Source organism: Narcine bancroftii, chromosome 1 (genome assembly GCF_036971445.1).
Source record: "Narcine bancroftii isolate sNarBan1 chromosome 1, sNarBan1.hap1, whole genome shotgun sequence".
Classification (NCBI taxonomy): domain Eukaryota; kingdom Metazoa; phylum Chordata; class Chondrichthyes; order Torpediniformes; family Narcinidae; genus Narcine; species Narcine bancroftii.
The window spans coordinates 296,399,928-296,423,909 of NC_091469.1; the positions used below are offsets into that span (position 1 = coordinate 296,399,928).

The 23,982-nt window shown below is 38.8% G+C and overlaps 1 protein-coding gene and 1 long non-coding RNA gene across 2 annotated transcripts; both read right to left on the reverse strand.

Moving 5' to 3' along the window:
- Nucleotides 1-822: 822 nt before the first annotated feature.
- LOC138751823 (Fanconi anemia group F protein-like) lies at nucleotides 823-3,921 on the reverse strand. The gene has a single exon (XM_069914661.1). It carries the CDS (start codon nucleotides 3,839-3,841, stop codon nucleotides 2,885-2,887), a length of 957 nt encoding a protein of 318 aa, XP_069770762.1. The 5' UTR covers nucleotides 3,842-3,921; the 3' UTR covers nucleotides 823-2,884.
- A 269-nt stretch (nucleotides 3,922-4,190) lies between these two features.
- On the reverse strand, nucleotides 4,191-11,863 carry LOC138751830 (uncharacterized). Its single transcript, XR_011350216.1, has 3 exons — nucleotides 11,184-11,863; nucleotides 7,721-7,812; nucleotides 4,191-6,905 (listed from the first exon to the last, which is right to left on the reverse strand). It is a non-coding gene; the product is annotated as an uncharacterized lncRNA (long non-coding RNA).
- Between the last annotated feature and the right edge of the window lie 12,119 nt (nucleotides 11,864-23,982).

Sequence of the window (23,982 nt, forward strand, 5' to 3'; positions counted from 1 at the left end):
TTCTTTGGATCACAGTCCAATCTCACTGGTGCAGGCAATTCTTTTACTGTGCACAGAAGTTAGCATCAACAAAGTTCACCAGTTTTTGGTGCTTAACAGGCAAATGATTACCACTCAGGAGGGTTCTTGCTGGTTTTCAGAGATTCCTCTTCCAGGACATCCGCAACAGATTCCTTCTCAATCAGTCTTGCTGACTAAACATGACCCCTTCAGGGATTAGAGCAGAGAGAGTTGTAAAAGGGTGTCAATTTAAAACAGAGGTGTAGAAAAATTACTTTAGTCAGAGGGTCGAGAGTCTTTGGAGTATCACCACAGGCAGCTGTGGAAGCACAGTTGTTGAGTGTACTTAAGGCAAAGATTGACAGGTATTTGATTAGTCAAGGCATCAAGTGTTATGGGGAGAAAGCCCGTGAGTGGGAGGATGGATCAATTCATGATTAGAATGGCAGAGCAGACTCGATGGGTCAATGGGCCTCCCACTGCTCCCATATTTTATGGATATAGTGCGTCAGGAACACTTTTTATACCTCAAGATTTCGTTCCATATTACTCTTCTTGACTTTCTCACCTTTGCATCACAATTAGAATTGGTCAATAGTTTCTACAAGCATTGTGAAGAAACAAATGACAAGGACAAAGCAAAAAAATGGTTTATATTTAGTACCAGCCCAGAATGTTCACAGAAGAGAAAAAATAAATATCAAGGTAGATAGGAGCAAGGGAGTCCTTAGTAATCTGCTGGATTTTTATAACTTCCAAGTATTAATCACATGCAAACTGTATAATATATAATTTCTATGGATGCGACAAACAAATCAAGCATACAATGATAAAGATCACTTTAATCTCTTTTTTTTTAAACTTCAAAATATACAAATGGCATGATCACACTTCTGGTTGAAATTATGGTCAGGAGAGTGTCATTTATTTCCATGTTACAACTTCACTTGTTAACACTTCAATATTCCATGTTAACACTTCAATATTTTGATATTCAGAAAACAAATGGATTAACTAAACAAACCAAAGAATTGACATTTATATTGACTTTCTCTTCCCCCCCCCCTCCAATCTCAATATCTCAAAGAATTTAAATCAAGAATGTTTGAATTATAAAACATTGCAAAGTTTCCAAACAGACAACCCCCACAAATAATGATCAATAATCAAGTCAAATTTCAGGTGGATCATTTCAAATTTATACAGGAGTCAGGAGAATATATCTGATGTTTGAACAAGCCCATGGATAGAGACTTGAATTCTTTAATGTCTTTTCACAAGAGAACTAGGCGTCAGTTCAGTGGCGCCAAGGACAGCATCACACTTTCTTTTTAGAGCACATGGTGTCAACTTAGATTAGGTGCTCAAGTTTCTGGAGTGGAAATTAAAGCCTCTTGCATCATGAATCATCTGGATACATTGCTGAAAATGCCAAATTTTACACCACATCGACACAAATTCAATACAAAAAGAATCTTCAAAGTAAAATAATTACTGCTGAAAATACTGCTGCCAAGACTCAAACGATTACATTTTTCTTTTTCAATTTTTTTTTTAATTGTTTTACAATAAATACAGTACAATGAAGAAAAACTGAAGTGTGTGTAAAAAGATAAAACTTAAAACAGCATAAACTCGATCCACCCTCTACTGCACTGGGTTAAGACAGGAATTGCATCAAAAAATATATATTATTAATAACCATCTAGAAATAGGTTGGGGATCTCCATTAGAAAAAAGGCACAAGAAGTGCTTTTAAAACTATGAAATGTGAAATGAAAAAATGTTAATGTTTGCAGGGGCCACAACTACCAGTAAATAGCTTCCAATAAGGTACAGAATAAAATTCTTAAAAGGGATTGCCAGAACAAAGAAATAGTACACAAAACAAGAAACCTTTGTGTTTATGCAGCCTTGGTTTCAATCATATTGTCTAATCTTCATCACACACAAAGCAGAGGAAACTTCCCTTAGTGTTTGACATTCCTGTGTGATACTTCTGCATCCTTTACAGTGATTTAAGGCAAAGTAGTGGGGGGGGGGGGAGGGGGGGGGGGAGGAAAGAGAGATTTAAAAGATAACCGTGGCAAGTTCTCTCATCTGTACATAGTGCTTTATAGTTGAAACTAACTGCAAAAGGTAGATATTATAACATTTAAAAACCATTTGGAAAAATAATTGTTGGGAAGAAAATACTAACTTTTAATTCACTTAAAAAAAAACCAATGTTACGTTGAATAAACCTGGTAAGACTGCAGTAACCAGGACCCAGTGAATTCATGGGGAGTGCAGAAACCAGAATTCAGTGAGGCAGACGTTAAACCATCAAGATTTCTGAATAATCACATTACAGCTTAGTTTTACTCAAATGGAATGTAAAGGTGCCAAGTTCCTCTTTAAACCACTTGTCAAGACAAAAAAAAAACATACCAACATTTTAAAGCAAAATAGCAGAGGCTGGACATCTGAACACAGAAGTACTGAACGCACTGGCAGGTCCCAGTGACATCTGCTTTCTCACTCATTTTGTCATTCAATCTTTTGCCTAGTCACAGGCTATATGGTATGGAAAATTGAACGCCAGGCCTGTGAAAGATGCCCTACAGGCCAGACTTTATAAATAAAAAACGGAGCCAAAAAAATACCCAGCTGGGCTCGTTTAGACGGTGGCCAATGCCTTGCTCCTTCCTGTTCCATGAAAATTTGAATCCTTAGCTGTTTGTCCAGATACTATCAGATCTGAGCACTCCCTGCTTTATGCCAATGTATTCAGTATTATTTCAGTTGGACTGAATATCAGGAAATAATTTTCGCTGTGCAAGCATCTTCCTAGCTTTCAACACCCAAGTATATTTCAGAATACAGCGTATAATCAAACACATTTCTATCGTGTTAATGCGAGTAACAGATCTGTCCAGACACTGATCCCCCAAACTTCAAAGTTTCCATCTGTGGTTTTCAAAGAGTTTAACGTCTCTTGCGTCGACTCCTTAATTTTCGGCGGACCCTGCAGGAGACTGGCAAAGTGCTGTAACAACCTCTCCCAGTTTTGCTCGGGCGCCTCTTCGTGTATCCATTGGCCACTTCCCGCATCGAACCGCATGCCACCGGCCCACTGCAGGAGGTAGTTCGAGTACGCACGCGCAAACGCCGGCTGCCGAGCAGCGAGTTCGGTCAACACTGCGCATGGCAGCTCACGGCAGGCGGCGCTAGCGTTCCCCAGCAACCACTGCAGCGCGGGCGGTGGCGCAGCAGCACCCGCCAGCAACTCGGCGATTGGCTCCCAACCGCCGGCTGTCAAGGCCCGTCGTAAAACCTCCTGCTCCGGTAAATCCTGCCTCTGCTCCCCAAGGCGCTGGCACAGGATCGCCGCTTGGGTTGCGACCGCGGCCCGCTGTTCTGGCGGCTCAGCGCCGGGCCCAGTCGCGCTCTGCCCGCAGGCCCGAAGGACACGCACCGCCGCCGCTCGCCTGACGGCGCTGCCGAGCGACGATGACAGCGCGGCCTCGCAGCTGCGACCGGCGCCACGGCGCCAGGCGGCGGCAGCGCGATGGAAGGCGGCGACCGAGGCGGCGGGGTTGAGCAGCAGCGCCTGGCTGAGCACCTCCTGGCCGCGGCCCAGCTCTTCCAGCCGCAGGTCCGCCCGCCGGCTCCGGAGCCGCCGCCGCCAGGCCGCCTGAGCGCCCGCGCTCCCCGCCAGCTGGGCGTTCAAGTGCTCGAAGTAACGGGCCCATTGGAAAGCTCGGCTCACCGCCACCTCGTCCCAGTCGCTGGCCCACGGACTTCGCGCTACCGCCAGCACGTCGGCGAACCGCTCCGCATTCTCCAAGGCCGCCTCCATGAGCACATACGCCGGCTGTCGCTGCGGATCCCTTCAAACTGGGCTGCAGCACCCGCCCTGCGCCGCCATTGGTCGGTTGCCTTCTGAGGGGGGGGGGGGGGGGGGGGTGTATTCTGCGCATGCGCGCTGAATTGTGATTGCTCTCGATTTATTCATGAATGCAATAACTCCAGTTTATTGTTTTCTTTTTAAAATATTTGTATTGAATTTAACATACAAATCGTACATAACAAACAACAGGTCGTATCATATGCATATCACAAATTAAATATAAATCAATCAAAAACCTATCCATAATTGTTTCTTTAACAATATTTATTTAAAACATAAAATTCTATCATTATGGTCCTGAGCCATTTATCTCTTTATATAATCCAATATGGTACTGGATAGAAAATAAATGACTGAATTAAACAATTCCTTTATCGAAACAAAGGGTAAATTCTATCTTAATTATATGATCCATGACAATCATATTTAAACCCATGTTTAACCAGTTAATCTAAAAAGAAAAAAAATAGCTAAATCTAATCTAGCTCCTCCTTCTAATCAAGGTTAACTTGTAACAATTGTGAAAATATGGATTGAATAGTGACTTCCAGACACTAGACAGAGAATCTCTGGATATTTTTTTCTGATTGTACACGTACAACCAGATGAAACAGTGTTCTCAGGCAAAACATACAGGCACAACACACATACAGACAGGCAATACATATATGCAGGACAAGTATTTAATCGATACAAATAAATACATATTGTTTTACATATATGAGAATCTCGGTTAGTGTAAGCAGTTCCTTTGGTCATTCAACATTCTCTCTTCCTGTGGGAATAAGCTGTACCTGGTGACGCTGGCCTTGATACTCTGGTATCTCTTCCAGAACGTGAGCAGCTGAAAGATGCTGTGTGCGGGGTGGAAGGGGTCATCAATGATTTTGATTTTCGTCAATTACTGTTGGAGATCACTTTAATGCAGCATGAAGTTAAATAACATTCGCGTGATGTTTTACGTAGTTAGGTTTGTGAAAGTTGCAAGTAGTGTTTGAAGCAAACAATTTTAAGAGATACAGGAGTATAAGAGCCAGCACAACTAGCTGAGGAACAGCTTCTTCCCACAGACAATGAGAATGCTGAGCAACCAAAAGAACCACTCACACTAACCATCTGAGATTATTATATTCAGGAAAAAAATATTTGCATATATGAATATTTGTCTTGCGTATGTATTGTCTGTTAGTATGTGTGTTATGTTTGGTTGTGTGCCTGCGTGTTTTGCACCAAGGACCAGAGAACACTGGTTGTACTTGTGCAATCGAATGACAATAAACTTGTTTGACTACTTTCACAAAGCTCAAATAAGATGGGTAACTCAGAAAAGCTAATACTCATGATCCCAGTGATTTAATGGGATAACTACCTAGCAAAGTCAAACCGGAGTTGGTGGAAAAGTGAACTAGGAGCTAGTCAATAGGCCTTGAGCAACATATGTGGTGAGCACCAGAACAGAAGTTCCATTGTGGACAACAGCCTGGATTTTGCATCCAACGGCGATGGAACAATACCCAGTAGCCACCACACACACAGGTTATGAAGTGCAGATGTCTTCTTCTATCAACAGCTATGTCAGGTGAGACACGAGAATCAACAAACTTCATAGCATATATGATACTGAAATAATCAATTTGGTGCAGTCAATGCCAGTGATTTTGCATTACTTTTGCTTCCTTACAACTTCCTGAATTTAAACACAACCACCTATCCGTTCATTGTTCCAGCATCCAATAAAACCATGGCTGGCCAAAAGTTCATAATTTCTTCATAACTTATTTTCTAGCATATATTTGTGATGTTGAAAATCGAATGACCATGCCTCATTACCTTCTTGCATAATTCATAACAACTGTAAAGAGTTGAGGCCCTAGCACTGATATCGCTGCAACTTACTGATCAGAAAAAATATGCATTTGAACATATTTAGTTTCCTATTGGCCAGTTGATCATCTATCCATACCAAAATGTAATTGGCTACATTAAACTTTCACTAAAATCAGACTGACAGGGGTAAAAAAACAACAAATTAATGTATAGAGAGTGAACAAATGCATCAGGAATTAAGAGAAACTTAATTGAAAACATTTTTTCAAAACTATGCACAATTTTAGAAATACTTATAACATAAAGAGGCCAGACTACCTATTTGCTTAACATTTCCATAATAGCAAGGCTGATCTGAACTTTACTTTCCCACCTGTTTCTATAACACCTGACTCTTGTATATTTCAAAAAAATTGTCTATCTCAGCCTTGAGGTAGACCTAACAGCATTATAACTCACAGTTTTCATCCATTTCACTCATGGAATAAAACAGCACAGAAACAGGCCCTTTGGTCACCCTGTACCTGCAGACAATCAATGCTAATACTTTTTGATGAAATAGACTCTTAAAGGGAGGAGGTGTTGGATGCATATCAAAGTGAATACTGTATTTATATTACATAACATCAGCATCATGACTAGGAACTCAAATGGATCAGTCGCATAAGTATAGTTACAATGGGAACAGCAAGTGATCCATTTTCCAGATAATTTACTCGTTAAAAATGTGACTGTTATGGGTTATATTATATATAAATATGTTTTTAAAAGAGATAGATTATGGGGGTTCAGTGTAGGTCATTTCACAAATAGAGTAACACTTTACATCTCATTTAAAATGCAAGAGTTTTGCTGAAGCTAGACTTTCAGGCACCAATAATTTTGCAAAGACAATGGAACTGCTTTGGGAAAGAATTTCAAAATCAGGTGCAAATGGAAAAGTCTAGGTTCAAAGTGCTGATAAAGATCTTTCAAAAGTTGGGTTTGGAGCCCTGCAAGGAGGTTTGGTTTTTACAAGCAGAGGGAGAGAGAACTGAGTTCTTCAGTAGCTTTTGAGGTTGCAACATGGCAAGCTGGCAGGCTTGTTGAAAATCCCATTTTGAAGACAAGTTGAGAGTTCTGAGTTCAGCCTGTTGAAAACCTTTGTTGTCCTTACAAGAGGAAATGGCTGGCTAGGGTGTTTCTCCTGAAATAAGGGAAACAAGAGGAACTCTGTGATGACCTGGAAAAAGAGGTTATAATTTGGAAAATCTGTGATGGGGAAAGTTTCTTTGGCAAGACTCTGAAGTGACTGATTGGAGGAAATCAGTTTGGGTGTGTGTCCAACGAGCAACAAATCTCTCTCTGAAACCAACTAGAATCTTCCTGAGCGGTAACCATTTACCTTTAAGCACCAGAATGTGGTGAAAATTCATAAATGTTAAATTCTATGCATAATATACCAGTGAACATGAAGAAGTGAGAAGTGAATGATTAGATTATTAAAGCAAAGAACTTTCCTGAACATATACACATTGCATACATGTGCGCTTAGAATTAGAAGGGGGTTAAGTTAGGTTAAGTTAATAGTAAAAAGTTAAAGTTTGATCTGGTTTTTATATTTAAAGAAAATTAAAAGCAACTTTTGTTAAGTAATCATTTGCCTTGGTGAATTTCTATTGCTGCTGGGTTTTGGGGTCCTCTGGGCTCGAAACAGTGATGGAATTGCCTCTGCTTGACTGGATGACTACAGTCCTATAACACTCAAGAACCTAGGAGAAAGTAATACCTATCTATCACTAAGCATTTATTACTTCCACCATTAGTTAGCAACGGATTGAGTATCTACCATCTTCAAAATAAACTACAATTGTTTGGCAAACACCTCACAAATCTATAAACATCAGGCCAAGAGGTTCAAGTATATAAAAAAGCCACAACTTGCATGTTCCCTGCCAAATAGCAGACAGAAAAACTTGTTATTGCTTTGTTTCCACTCGCATTAGTCTTGGAAATGCTCACGAGAAGGACAGGAGTTGAAGAAGGTGGCTCATCACCCCCATCTCAAGTACCACATAGTAAGGACATTAAATGGTGGCTTCGTCATCGATGTCCTGAAAAAGAATGAAAAACACCTCACCGTATCTTTTATCAGATTCCAATATCATAGATTCTGACAATTCTTTTGTGTAAAAAAAAGTATTCTCTTCAAATCCTCTAGAAACTTTGAGATAACTCTTATTTAATTTAACTTCCTGTCTTGCAAGAAAGACAGTCTCATCACCAGTAACAATACTGTGAGTCTTTTGACTAATGAAAACAGTGCAATATTACACGGAATTTGTTTTTGTCTGCTATAAGGCAGACAGATTCATTTTCGGCAGAATGGCTCTTACAGTTAGAGATGGAGAAGCAAAAGAGGGTACCCTCAGAGACCTGGTGTGCCTGTGGATTTGTCTCCAACACTACCACAGCACCTGCAGCCACACAAAGTCCAGTCCAAATCCACATGTTATAATCTCCAAAGCACTTCAGCTGAGGACAAATTAATTAATTATAATATTCTTTGACTTTATTCTCTATATTTTAAATCAATTTTAGCCACTTTATCAAACTTGAAGGACTTTATTGCCTTGAAGGATCCTACTTTTCAACAATTTACATATTTTTGTTGTATGGTTTCTTTACTCCCTCAAACCATATGGAATTTAATGCAGTTGAAGTGAAGCTATATGCTGTGCTTCTGTCCATTTCACTGTTCTTTCTATGCCACCAAAACAACATCCTCATTTTCTACATTGTATATATTGCACGTTTTATAATGCTTCTTACTTCTGCTAGTAAGCTCCCTGTCCGTTCTGGCTTCCCTTTTTATGATTAATCATCACATTTTAACTTAAGTCATTTTAACCTAAATTCTCTATATAACAATCCACCCCTTTCTCTCTTTAAAATGTGTGTAATATATATATAGATATGAATGGGGATTTTAACCTGGGGAAGAGAAACGTTTCATGATACATTAATCTCGTGCTGAAGTAAAATTCTAACGGGGTCTCCCAGTCCCCCTGGTTGCATAGCCTGTTGTACCATGGAAATCACCAGGCTGCGTAGACAGGGAATAATACAGGGCAAAATAAGTAGGAGGAATAAAATACCTCCGATGACCCACAAGAAGGTACGCCACCAGGTTCCCCCAAACCATTTGTCCATCCAATTTAATTGTGCAAAAGGATGCCAGGTTTGAACCGGTACATGGGACAAAGTACGAATATTATCAGCGATTTTTCGAATGGCTTGGCCATTATCATCAATCTGTAAGCAGCAGTTAGTCAAGTTAAGCTTTCCACATACACCTCCTTCCATGGCTAGGAGATAGTCTAGGGCCAGACGGTTCTGATATATAGCAGAGCGCATTTGACCTTGCTGGGATGCAAGTAATTGCAGGGCTAGAGCTGTTTGATTTGTAACAATTTCAAGGACTGCTTGTAAGCGAATAATGCGATTTAACATATAAATAGGAGTACGATAACCCCAGGATCCATCTTGAGCCCATGTAGCGGGACCATAATATTGAATTATGCGTTCTGGAGGCCAATCATCTCCCCATTGTCCCAAATGTACCGTGCTAGAGCGGGGCTGACGGTGTAATGTATCAAAAACCTTCACGCCTAATTTATGACCGTGATCGTGGGGTAGGAGGAAAAATTCTGGGCGGATTATTCCTCATTGCAGTAATAGCACTTAATGAACCTCTGGGGTCTTCCCTCTCTTGGATATCTTGGATTGTTTAGAGGAAGGTTTTGTTTTCTTTCCCCTCTGGATTCGGCATTCATCTGTCGGATAGTCTGTACCATAACCTTTGTCGCCCTCTTTTGATCTTCTTCTTCTCTCTGCACATATACTTTTTGCGCCTTTTTTAACAGGTCACTTAGGGGTTTTTCGCTCCAGTCCTCCTCCTTTTCTAGTTTCTTTCTAATGTCCTGCCATGATTTGGAAACAAATTCAATTCGAATAAGCTGTTCACCCATTGGTGTACTAGGGTCCACGCCCGCATACTGTTGGACATTCTTTCTCACCCTCTCCAAAAAATCAGTAGGGGACTCGTCTTTCCCCTGGTGGTTCCCAAATGCCTTGGTGAAATTGTGACCCTTTGGCACAGCCTCCCGTATCCCTTTAATTGTCCACTCTCTATATTGTCTCATACTTGCCAATCCCTCGGGTGTTCGTTTGTCCCACCTGGGTTCATTTAAGGGATATTTTTGTTCATGGGGTCTGGGGTCCCCAGGTTGTTCATATTCCCACATGAGGAGGGCAGCCCGTCGAATCATCTGCCTCTCCTGGGGTGAGAATAATGTTCCCATTATTGCCTGCATCTCTTCCCACGTATATGTGTTTGGTCCCAGGAATTGGTCGAGCTGTTCAGCCAATCCTCTAGGATCTTCCAATAACTTTTTCATTTCTTTCTTAAATCCCCGCACCTCTGTACTAGTTAGGGGAACATTCACATATCCCGTTCCCCCTCCCGGTCCTCCCATAGGAACTTCCCTCAGGGGATTTAGGCTTATTGAAAACTTTGATGGTCCTGGACCAGTCTGGGATCTTGTCCAGGGTCGGTTTACCGGTGGAAGTTTAGGGTCCGACTCCCTTAATTCATCCTTTTTTTCCCGGCCCCTTTCGGGGCAATCAGATTCATCACCTTTCCCCTCCGGTAATAAGCTTTCCTCGGGCGCAGTAGGCACCGGGGGAATATAAGGAGGGGGAAGGTTGTCCAGAGGTTCCCATTTCTTTTCTCCCACTACCCTCAATTTAAAACATTTTGTTAAGGATCCTGGCCAGGGAACCCAACAAAATGCATATGCTGACTCTTCTTGATTCACCTTTGGTCTCGAATTTACATATATGTTTAATGCTTGTCTAACCCAATCCTCATCAGATCCAAATTTCGGCCACCAGACCAAGGAACCTTTAATAGGTTGTTTCGACCAAAGGAGACAATATTGGACCATCTTTTTCTTGTTTTTGTCTCGATATCTTTTACTATCCCAATTTTCAAACATTCTCCCCAAAGGGCTGTCAAGGGGAACTCCCAGGAATTGTCCTGAATTTTCAGACGAGCCCTTAGATTTTGATCCTCCCATTTTCCCACCTAGATCTGTTTATCGTTGCTGAGGACTCTCTCGTTGTGGACCCTACTCCCTTCTTCTCAGACGCCTCGTCGGAGGTACTGTCCCTCCTTCGGTTACCGCTGAGGTTTCCCTGGGGTTGACCCCTCTCTTCTCGGCACTTCGTCGGAGGTGCTGTCCCTCCTTCGGTTACCGCCGAGGTTTCCCTGGGGTCTATCCTAGAGTCCCACGACAGGGTCCTCACGCCACGACAAAAGCTCTATACCTGATCTATTATGTTAGGTTTTTTTATCCAAACAGGTGTATCCCATTACACCTGTTACCCAATCCCCACACCACAACCGTAAGTCGTCACTTACCGGTGTCTTCCCGGGGATTGAACCGTCACCCTTCTCCTCTCCGTCTTGTTGTGTCACCTTGTCCGGATACCACTCGCTCAAGCCGCCCGAAGCGACGAGCAAGGGACTAGGAGCCGCTGAACTCAGCGGGGTGCACCGCCTCCGATGTCCCTCTTCTCGCCTCCCCTCACGGCCGGAGTGTAGATCCCGGACGAGCCCCCATTTGTCAGAAATAAAACTTCTCACACATGAGTCTCTTTAAAACTGATGACACGACAAGCTTTATTTACAAGTCTGCAGAGTTGGACTCAACTGGCTTCTCACCAGTTAAGCCCCGATACATACAGTGCATTGATTTTTATACCCTTATTGTTTGCCCTTCCCCTTCTTATTAATACTGTTTTAATTGGTTAGTATTGCAAAAGCATTCTAAGTATAACTGCATTTTTAATTATCACGTTCGTTACGTACGCTGTGAACTCTACATACACTAAATTCTGTTTCTCACCCTTCTTATCAATCCTTTGTCTCCTGCATGTCTCTCACTATGACCATGAAAAGATAGGTTTTAAAAAAAACATATCCAGCTGAACCTTTTGTCCTTGGCTGCTAGTAAGCTCCCTGTCCGTTCTGGCTTCCCTTTTTATGATTAATCATCACATTTTAACTTAAGTCATTTTAACCTAAATTCTCTATATAACACTCCAGTTCTCTGGTTTCCTTCCACCCTTCAAAACGTACTGGGGGTGTGGTGTGGGTCAGGAGGAGGGTTGTAGATTAATTGAGTGTAATTGGGTGGCACGGGCTTGTGGGCCAAAGGGCCTGTTACCATGCTGTATGTCTAAAATAAAATAAGAGTTTAATTGAGATCATCTAACTCAATCAGCTAATCTCATTATTGAATTGTGTTAGCTGATTTCAACCAGACTCAGCAACTTACCAACCAGAGTGGCAATAGGCTAATGTTTCTTTATCAATTCCAGCATCTTGACTGAGAGGAAAGGAAAGTCACCTTGCTCTTCAATTGTTTATTCAAAATGGCAAGATTTAATTGAACAGAGACAATCCTTGAGCATATGCTGACACCATATTGCCTCATATATGAGATGCTCAAATTATGCTGAAGCTCACACCTTTATGAAAAGCATGAGAAATTTGGTGTAAATAACAAAATAAAAAAGCACAACCCTCTACAATAACATTCCCTGAAAAAATATAATCATAGTTTTTTCAAGTTAACATTGGTTAGAATGTTCAATTAAATCTTGCCATTTTGAATAAACAATTGAAGAGCAAGATGACTTTCCTTTCCTCTCAGTCAAGATGCTGGAATTGATAAAGAAACATTAGCCTATTGCCACTCTGGTTGGTAAGTTGCTGAGTCTGGTTGAAATCAGCTAACACAATTCAATAATGAGGTTAGCTGATTGAGTTAGCTGATCTCAATTAAACTCTTATTTTATTTTAGACATACAGCATAGTAACAGGCCCTTTGGCCCACAAGCCCATGCCACTCAATTAATCTACAACCCTCCTCCTGACCCACACCTCAGCCCCAATACGTATTGAAGGGTGGAAGGAAACCCGAGAACTGGAGAAAATCCACAAAAGTACAAGGAGAACATACAGTTTCCTTACAGAGAGCACTGGACTCAAATCTGGGTCGCTTATGCTGTAACAGTGTTGCACTAACCGCTATGCTAACCATATTGCTTTTCTTCAGTCCATTTCACTTTTTTTCTATGACATCGATGTAAAACACTCTATATTAAATTAGATGGACCTGAAAACCTGCCATTAATAAATTTATAGAATCTTTATTTTGTATTGAAAAGGTGTACAAATTAATATATAGTTACTTTTTTTTAAAGGAACAGCTTGTTTACCCTTGCCTAGATTGCTATGGTAAACTGGAATATAAGCCACAAGAGACTATTATTACATTTCCTAATTATCCAGTGAACACTTTGAAGGATATCTCAGATTTAACATCTTTGAAAAAAGTGACAAAACGCTTTGTGGAGAGATTATTTGAGCTATTTACAGGTTAATGCCTTTTTCAATGCTCAGTTGTGTGGAATATTCGGTCAATGTCTGATCTCATTCGCATTGAACTAGATTCTACAATGTTCAGCAGCTTCATGTTTCACCCGAATATGACTATAAACAAAGAAGTAACAGAAAACAGAAAGTGATAGCTTCAAGTGAATGAAATTGTGATAGCTTCTGAAGTAAATGATAACAAAGAAGCTGTCGACAAAGCTATCTATCCATTTGGGCTCATTGCGTAGAATATTTTATAGTCACTGTTTTTGTTATTATGTTGACATCAGCAATTCTAAATTTATATTTCCAATTAAGTTATAAGGTTTGCTTCATGATAAATATATTCAGTGAATCAAATTCTCTGTATTCCAAAAAGTCACCGGGGTTGCTGTGGAATCAACTTTTGATTAACTTCTTCACTTGCAAAAGAGCAGTTTGGAAACAATATTGGAGGAAAGAGATTTTTAAAAGCAATGTTTATTAATTACTGTATTTTAATTATGGCTAAACAATGGTATAATCCTGAAGGGATGCATTCATCAGGATGCTCTTTATCAACTACAGTTCAGCATCATCCCCTCAAAACTGATAAGCAAACTCTAAGACGGGGAACTCAACACTCCATTGTGTAATTGCATCAGGGATTTCCTCAGCTTCAGACCACAATCAGTGAGGATTGCTAAGAACATCTCCACAATCTCTATCAGTACCAGAGCACCACAAGGCTGCATTCTTAGCCCACTGCTCTAATCACTTTACATCTACAACTGTGTGGCATGGTATGACAATGACATCATCTACAACTTAGCTGACAATATCACGGTAGTAGGTTATATAAAGAAAGGCAAGGAGTCAGCATACAGGAAGTAAATTGAAAACGTGGCCAAATGGAGCACCAACAACAACTTTGCACTCAATGTCACCAAAACCAAGGAGCTGATTATGGAGTTCAGGAAGGGAAAACCAGAGGTGTATGACCCAATGATTATTGGGGGATCAGAGGTAGAAAGGGTGAGGAAATTTAAGTTCTTGGGAGTCACTATCTCAGAGGATCTTTCCTGGACCCAACACACTGATGGCAACATGAAGAAAGTATGTCAGTGCCTCTACTTCCTCAGGAGTTTGTGGAAGTTTGGTATGACACCAGAAACCCTGGTAAATTTCTATAGATGTGTGGTGGAAAGTGTGCTGACCGGCTGCATCATGGTCTGGTATGGGGACAACAATATTCCTGACCATAAAACCCTCCAAGAGGTAATGGTCACAGCTCAGAACATCACAGGTAAAACCCTTGAGAATATCTACAGGGAATGCTGCTGTCAGAGAGCAGCTGCAATCATCAAGGATCCACACCACCCAGCAAATTCTCGATTCTCACTGCTGCCATCAGAAAAGAGGTCTAGGTGCCACAAGACGTGCACCACCAGATTAGGAACAGCTGCTACCCCTCCACCATAAGTCTCAAACTCAATCAGGGACTAATTTAAGGAGTTTTAGCACTTCATTGATTTTTTAAAAATTCTCTGTATTGCACAGTTTGTTTACATTTATTTGTTTACATGTGTACATTGAGTACAGTATTTTTTTTGCACCACCAACAAGTGGTAATTTTACCTTGCCCCCAGGAAAAAGAATCTCAGGGTTGTATGTGATGTCATGTATGTACTCTGACAATAAATCTGAATCTGTATCTCCCGCCGTGACTCACTTGTCCACTCCTCCCTTCTCACCAATCACCCCCTTCGCAACTTACTCTGTGAAAATGGAAAGATGAGTTTCCACCTACCCACTTGCAATGGTTACAGAATATTTCATTTTTGAGTTTCGAGAAAATTAGATATAATGTCATGAAACTTAAAATCACATGTGATAAGATGGTTTATGGTTTATTACCACAATTTGAGTAATTAAGGTACATGGATGTGGTTGACTGGTATGCTTTGCTGGACCTCCGAAGATCGTCACTCAATTCCAAGGCTGCTAATATTATTAATTCAACCTTGTTAGTAGGAGGGTTAGTGTAATTGTTTTTTTTGCAATTAGTCTTTTTTCTCTCGCGGGACTAAATACTTATGGATTTGATCGAGATTTCATTTACTATCACTAATGTACAGTAGGAAATAAAAAAAATAATATATATCGTATTGGTTCTTTAGGAATCTATTATATATGTTCTCAATTAAACTCATAAAAATATTTTAAAAATGAAATCTAAATGGAACAAAAGGAAATGATTGATAATGACAGTTAATTACACATTAGATCTTGAACATACTTTGTTCACTTGCCTAAGAATGCTAGAGGGATAAAAGGGTCATCATAGATAATCCTTAATTTGACAAGTCTCTTACTCATTGGGATAGACTGAACTCAAATTACATGCAATATAAAAGGAGTGAATACAACATCTATCAAGCTTTTTATTGTTTTTAGAAATGCAGTACTGTGCATCTTCAAATATTTGTATCAAGGGTAATTTTCTCATAAATTTCATCCAACTGGCTGTGAAAAGACAAAATATTTAAACAAAGAAACCCATGGTTTCTGATTTCTGATAATTTATGAAGCCTTTAAGAATTATAACTTAGGAAATTACAACTCCTACTGAGAGAGAAGGGAATCAAGTAGGGTGAATAATTTGATATCCAGCAACATTTAAAAGAGGTAATCAGATAAACTGGAGTAATTGTACACAAAGTTATGAAAGAAAGTGTAAACCATAGGAAGCTTTAAAAAGAACATCAAATTTCCTTCATAATTAGTCACAATTATTCATGAGGATGAAAGTTCATACGATTTCTTCAAAAATAAATAACTGAAAGGAAAATAAACAACTAATTCAAATTGAATTCTGATTATTGGTGAGTGATATTTACAATATCTCAGAGTAGATAGGCTAGAGAGATTTGTGTGGAATTAGTTTTGTTCTGACAACTTTTGTTGATCGTTTAATTGTTTAATCACTGTTTTAGTACTGTATAACCAAGTTTTTTTAAACAGTTTGTAATAATGTAGTAACTAATATAGAGTTAAATAAACTGAGGAAAACTCAACTCAACTTTAGTACAGATTTGTTTGAATGAGACATAGACAGCAACAACATTCTAATTCCTGGAAGCGACTATAAAGGAAAATAGTTGCAACATTTGCCTTTTCTTCATTCATTCCTGACAGGTGTAATGATTGACAAGCTCTCATCAAACAACCAGTCTCCTCCTGAAGTGGTAAGTAAGTTTATACACTTCAACATTTTTTTCCATGAGGATTTTGGCACCATCACTCTTTTACCTCAGAAAAATTATTAATTTGTCAGACTGTCCTGGTGTGTCTGCTGCTTCTCCAGCTATTTAATTTGAACTGTATGTAACTTGTGCTGTTTTTTAACAAATGATTTGCCTTGTTGGAGCTTCTTCAACAATAGTTTTGCCTTCGGCAGATCCTTTACTCAGCAGATTCACTTTCTCTAAATGTGTCTCTATCTGTCTCTCCTGCAGAGAGATGTATTGTGTATTTGTGAAACAGTCTTAATAGTAGACAATTCTATATCAACAAACTTACTGCAAGGTCAATGTAGCTTTCTTGAGGCATTTTGAAAATTATTCATCACAATCATTTATAAAGACGTGAGGTCCTATTAAGCCCGTATGTCACATCCAAGAGATCCTTTTTAATTTTAGTTTAGCTTGTCTCAGTGTCTTTATTAGAATTCACTTTGTAGAGACTGTGTTAGCCCTCTTGCATGATAGCAGCTCTAATATTCTTTTCTGAGGTTTTTGCTTGCACTGCCAATTTTCTTTTCAGTATTGAGGAGTATACCACTGGTTCTGCTGTGACATATTGTATGAGCAATTATACTTCCTCATGAATGTAAATCCAACACTATTCAACACCCAGAACCCCCAGTGTTCACTTACTATCCATCTAGTTTACATCTCCATGTATTCACCAATGATATTTCCTGATCTTTGAAGATATCCAAGTGGTTGGAATGTCCACTGGTGCTATGAACTCCGCCTCCATCAATATTTCACACCTGCCATTTATTTTGACTTTTGGAGTTGTTGAAACAGGTCCCAAAAGACACCTGGCTACTGTAAACTCTCACCTAGCTCCAGATATTTTTCCTGGAGCTTTCCATTTTCTTCAAACTTATCTATAAATCTAACTAGCAGATGCTCCTTTATTGAGTATAAAAGTTACATCTGCAGTAACCTATATTCTCATATGGCTCTTTGTTTACTGTTAACAGATCCACACTGGGCTGCATTGAGACTCTTCAGGTATAATCTCTTCTATATACTGTTATCCATTTTTTTTGATTTTTAATTTTTAGCTTGCATTTTCCCAATGGTATTTGGAGTTGTGACATAACATATTTGATTTGTTTCATCAAGTTTCTTTGCACATTTAGGAAAGATATTGTTACATGCAACATTGTCTATTTCTGCTACTGTCTTGATAGAAAAGATCTGTATTGGGTATTTGGCCTCCTATACTTTGTTCACTTGTTTCATTTTTTCTCGGCCTGATTTTAATGTCACTACTTTGACTTTTCCCCCCAGATGCCTCATGGAAACAATAGGCCTTGGGTGGAACAATGTGAGTTGGCCTTGTCACTTTCCTAATACCCATCTACCTGTTGACTATCTTCCTCATTCTGCACTGGGATGAAAATTGGTTTGTCTTTTGCACTTGCAGTACTCTTTTCCATAAGTTGAGTATTTCTCATTTTGAAATTCATACTGTTCACTGCAGATTTTGCACTGTACATGCTGTTCTTTCCTTCTATTCTTCTGTTTGACTGCATGGACACAATTCTGTTCTGTGCTTTTCAAACTCATCAGGTAGGGCTGTGTACACATCTGAGGCTGAAAACGATATGATATACTTTGTCGGGTTTTGATGAACCTGTTTTTATGATCTGGTACTTTCTCAGTCCTGCATTTGAATCTTGTGTACCACCCTGTCACAGATCAGTGAGTCCCTCAGAACTCAATTTGCAACCAACAACTTCAGTTACGGTTGCATTAAATGTCTCAGTCTTATTGCATGTTCATTTTTTATTCTCATTATCAACTATTCCCAATTTATACACTATTCCAGTTTCCTGAGTAAATATTGATGCAAAACAAGTTTCATTAGGCTCCACACATAGATGGCCACTCTGAACTTCTAGGGACTAATTTGTCCCTTACTATCCTTTTACTCTTAACATATTTGTAGAAACCCTTTGGTTTTACCTTCACATCATCTGCCAAAGCAACCTCATGTCTTCTTTTTGCCTTCCTGATTTCATTCTTCAGTACTTTCTTACATTTTCTATACTCTTCTAGTTTCTAATTTGCTCCTTGTTGCCTATACTTGCTATACACCTCTCTCTTCCTCTTAATCAGATTGCTAATATCTCTTGAAAATCAAGGTTCCCTATGCCTGTTAATTTTACCTTTAATCCTGACTGGAACATGCAAACCGCACTCTCAAAATTTTGCCTTTTAAGGCCTTCCATAATATCTGGTTATGTGGCTGTCAGCACCCTATTCTGTTAGATGGATCCAAAATCATTCAATCCTCACCATAGATCCTTTTACAGGAATTTGTGCAGCATGTTTCTAAATCAATTCAGTTTTCCAAGCAACATCTCAGTTCAAAGGTTTTCTGACAGCAGTCCTATCACCATAGCTTTTTTCTTTTTAAAAAAGTTAAACCCTTGTATTTAGCCAATTCTTTTGGAAGACGATTGAGCTAATTTCAAGCATGTAATGTGTGTCCTGAATAGCACATTCTGATTTCTGAATATGAAATATCGGAGAGCTGTCATTTTACCACCATTAGATGGCACTACATCTCTTGCTCCAACCTTACAATTGATCTGAATGGGACTCTGTTCTTTTTTTCTCTCTATTCTTTTTTCTGTCTTACTGAGATCCAGCTATTTCAAGATTCAGATCGAGTTAATCACTTTGGCACTGTTGCCAACCTGCCAACATCCGCACTGATCTTTCTTCATACTGAGAGAATGCAAAGAAATAGTCAACACATGCTAATTTAAGAGAAATCTCAAGATGAAACTACATCAATATCATATGTTCATTTCATTCAAATAGCTAATTGAGCAATGACAAAGGGACAGACAACCACTGCTGTGATTATATATTTGTGATGGTTAATTCCTGATACTTGTTTGAGCATAAAACTAAAATAAATTATTTTTTAAAACACTGGTGCGATACTGTGGAGATTTGCACTCATGGGCATTTGAATCCTTAATGAACAATCTTACCCTGAATCTCAAAAACTGATTAACTTATTTTTACCTCCTACATATGTACACAAAGTTGATAATATTGGAGAGGGTGAGGAAATTTAAGTTCTTGGGAGTCACTATCTTGGACCTAACACATTAATGGCATCATGAAGAAAGCACGTCCGCATCTCTCCATCCTCACAAATTTTCTGAGGTTTCATATGACATCGGAAACCCTAGCAAATTTCTATAGTTGTGTGGTGGAAAGTGTGCTGACCAGCTGCATCATGGTCTCATATGGTGACACCAATACCCTCGAGTGAAAAGCCCTGCAAAAGGTAGTGGACACAGGCCAGGACATCACTGGCAAAACTCTCGTCACCATTGAGAAAATCTACATGGAACAGTGGCTCAGAGCAGCAACAGCATCATCAAGGATCCACACCACTAAGCACATGTTCTGTTCTCACTGCTACCATCAGGAAAGAGGTATAGGTGCCATAATGCTTGCACCACTAGGTTCAGGAACAACAACTCCCTCACCACCATCAGACTCCTCAATGACAAACTCAATCAGAGACACGTTAAAGGACTCTTATGAACTTTTTTTTAAAATTCTGTGTATTGTTTGCAAGTGTACATTGAGTAGTTTTTTTGCAGTGCAATAAATTGTAATTTTGCCTCGCCTGGAGGAAAAAGAATCTCAGGGTTGTATGTGATGTAATGTATGCACTCTGACAATAAATCTGAAATCTAATATCCATTAGATAAGCTGTGGAATTTTGGGGGGGATATATCAAATTCACCCTGAGATGAGATGTGATATATCATTTGTGATGGAGAAGAACAAGGTGTTGCAGATAAATTCTCTGCCTATTGGAAGATAAGCTATTCAAACAAGAATTGGGTTTTTATTTGCAAAGTCTGTAGGATACTGCTATAAGGTGTAGGAATGCAATAACCCCAGAAGGAGTAGATGAATTCTAGTGTAAAGATGTGATACAGTGATGTCTGTTGGTGCAGTGTTTACATGATCTGGGTTTAGTTCTGATCTTGGGTGATCTCTGCGGTTGCATGTCATTCTTGTGACCACACAGGTGCTCCAGTTTCTTTACACATACCAAACACTTGCTGATGGTATGTTTTTGACTGCTAAATTGCTTTTACTGTAAGTAGGTGGCAGGAGAATTGGGGTGTGTTGCTGGGAATATGAGAGGAGAAAATTGGATTAATGTGATATTGGTATACATAGGTTTTTAAAGGGAATTTGGGAACCAGAACCCTGTAGAATGGAATTGGAGTATTCTAAGCAACACCCAAGGAACCAGAAGATGAACAATTGGTATTTTTCTGTTATTCAGAATTCAAACAACCGGCAGCCTTAAGCAACTGGCAAAAAAAAATTGCAGAATATAAATGGGTAAAAAATATGGAAGTTTAAAATTGGTGCTCCTCACCATTAGTTCTCCATTCACGCAACACTCAATTTCAAGCAACCAAAAAATTCACTTATCCAGCATCTACCAATACCTATAGATGCTGGATACCAGGGATTTTACTACAGTCAGATAGTGGATTATCAAAAATTTGCTATAATTTTGAGTGCCCTAGGTATAGATATACATGCTCCAGATTCTTCCAGATTCATAGTGGAATGTAGTACTATAGAATATACAACAGTCTTGTACATTTCTACCTCACTTGCAAAGAGATTCAAATGAACATGGAATGTAACATTAGGAAGGCATGCATAACCTTAATGCAAATCCTGGTCATCATACATGCAATTCCTACAAATAATAAGTTGAAAGAATAAGTCCAACTTTTGGGCTGACAAATGAGTCTGGTTCCATATTGGGATTGAGTGACTGAAGTGATACTCAGATGCTGATACCAAATTTTAGGAGAAAGAGCTGATTAAAATAGCTTTGGACTGTAGTGAACCTGATATAGAATTGGCACTTCACTGTCAAAAAAAAAAACAAGGAGCAACCTATTATGCTATTAATGTATGAAGTATGAGATCGTACATCAAACCATTGGGTTTGATAATAGAAATCACACACACCTGATTTACATTAACAAGGCAATGGCTCAATGGGACATAAACCATACGTAAATCTAAATGGATAGAATAACTGAAGAACGGAAATTAATTCCCTCAAATGAAATTTATCAATAGAATGTTTGATTTGGAAAATTTATTAGTATGGGCTAATATTTTGTAAACTAAAATTGGTGAGAAGAAGATGGAGCAATTTATTTATAAATGAAATTCTAAATTGCAACTTATTTATAATTCACCTATTTTGAGACATTTAATTGAATTATGGAGTATGATAAATGAGGAAATATGTACACGGGAAAACTTCAGGTAAGACACCCTTGCATTAGCATAAACTTTTTCCTTTTACTCTTAATAATCAACATTTGAAAATATGGGATCAGAAAGGAATTAAGACTGTTCAAGATTGCTACGAACCTGGTCATTTTATTTCTTTTCAAAGAATGAATGAGAAATATGAAATTCGAAAAAGTATTTTTTTGTTCTTATCAAGTTAAAGCTTCATTATTGAAAAATTTTGAAAATCCTTTAAAGTTGGCAAGGCAGTCAAAATTTGAAATTCTACTTATACAACGTAGGAATAAAAAAAATTGTATCTGAAATGTATCCTCAGCCTGATGGCTCCTGCCCGCCACCCCTGCCTTGAGGGGTCATGGAGGGAGAATGGTGAGTGGGGAGATGGGTCACGGGTTGATGGTATCATTAGCCCACCCCTAACCAGCAGCACTCCTTCGATTATCCTTCCCCAAGAAGCGCCTTGGAACTGACCATGGCACATTCAAAGGTAAGTCTTTAGGTGTAAGGCCGAAGTACCTCCGCCTTTACAGACAGGTGTTTTCCCTGCTTGAAAGTGCCTTATGTCATTCCTTCTGAATAATATCTAATTTAGAAGGACTGGCTGGATTCCTCAGAATTGAGTAATGTTACATGTCAAAATACAATGGCTTGAGAGAGACTTATAATGGCTTCTTAGGACCACATTCATGGGAATTTCTAAGAAATTTGAAAGCATATCTGCTTTGAAGAAAAAAAGTTGCCTTTTCTTTCACTCCTTGCAAAGCTAAAATTAATCAAAAGGAAACTTTTTTGGCCATTTGTTTCTACAAGATCCAAAAGTTCTTCATGGAATCCTGGTCAGTGCGGAAAATTATTAAAAGTTTTTTGGATGAGATACAACCACTGCAGTTTTTACCATCACCACGATTGATTCAATAGCAATTTCGGCCAGTGTTTGACCTGCCAATAATCTGTGAAATTAGAGGAATGAATGGTGAATTTCCTTTGTTCGATATGGATTAAAGGCAGAAAAATAAAGATGAGATACAAACTAGTCAATATATGAAATGAATAGAGAGGAGCCAATGGAGGGAATGGATTGCCTAATCCTGTCCATAATTCACATGATTCAATTTTTTCCTCTTTCATACTAAAAACTTGCTACATATGTTTCAGACAATGGAACTAATTAGTAAAGGGTAGAATGACAGATTTCTCAAGCTATGTAGAGTGCTGAAAATGGATGTGTTTGGTAGTTTCTTTTGAACAGTTAGTGAATATACTTGAATGGCTTTGTTTGTTTCCCTTCAGACAAACCATTTAACTGCTGCAAACTGAGGAGCTAAAGATTAAACAGAACATCCATTTTGCAATCCATTTTAACCTCTTTTAAACTACAAGAAGTAAAGAAACTTATCGCAAATTAAATTGTGGATAACAATGGTTGGAAAATTTTGCACGACTGAGATTCTCTTCTAGCTTGCAGTGTCAGAAAATTATCCCTAAGTACAATTCTTTTACTTATATTTTCTTTTACAAGCAAAGTTAAAAAGCAATCTAAAGATTTTATGGATTTGAACCAACTTTCAGTGGTTTGGATCCCATTACATCATAAGAAAAAACTTATTTTACTCAAGTGTCCATATATCAATATTGCCTTTTGGTCTCCATGGTTTGTAACAATTTTGAAGAATATTAGTTTCATTCCCTATTTCCACATGTTTCCACCTGAATCAACTCCCAACAGCCTCCTTTCTGGCCTACATTCACCAATCTAAACTGCCAAAATGTCCTCTGCTAGTAATGTTAATCTTTTCTTGTAATGTTATCCTTACCCTTATTTCACTGCAATCCCTCTAACTTTTTCATAAAATTTATCCCGAGGTTCAAACCAGGTGAGTGATACTACAAGTACATGCAGATTTTATTACATGGCAAATCGGCATTTTAATCTGAATCATTAATTTTATAAACAAAAATTTTAAATTGTAGATATTGTTTTAAAAAAAAACAGATGCAGCATCTTAAAGTTTTTATTTGCTTATCTTTTGCCATATTACTTATAGACCTTCCCTCCATATTTACCTCAAGCTTTCCTAATTTAAATTTTTTTTACTCTGTTCTATTTTCTATGACCTTTTGATCTAAAATAAAATCATTCATTGTTTCTGTCAGATCAAAAGTAATTT

Bases quoted from the DNA above. Each gene is read 5' to 3' on its own strand.
- LOC138751823 (XM_069914661.1), bottom strand. From the start codon at position 3,841: ATGGAGGCGGCCTTGGAGAATGCGGAGCGGTTCGCCGACGTGCTGGCG.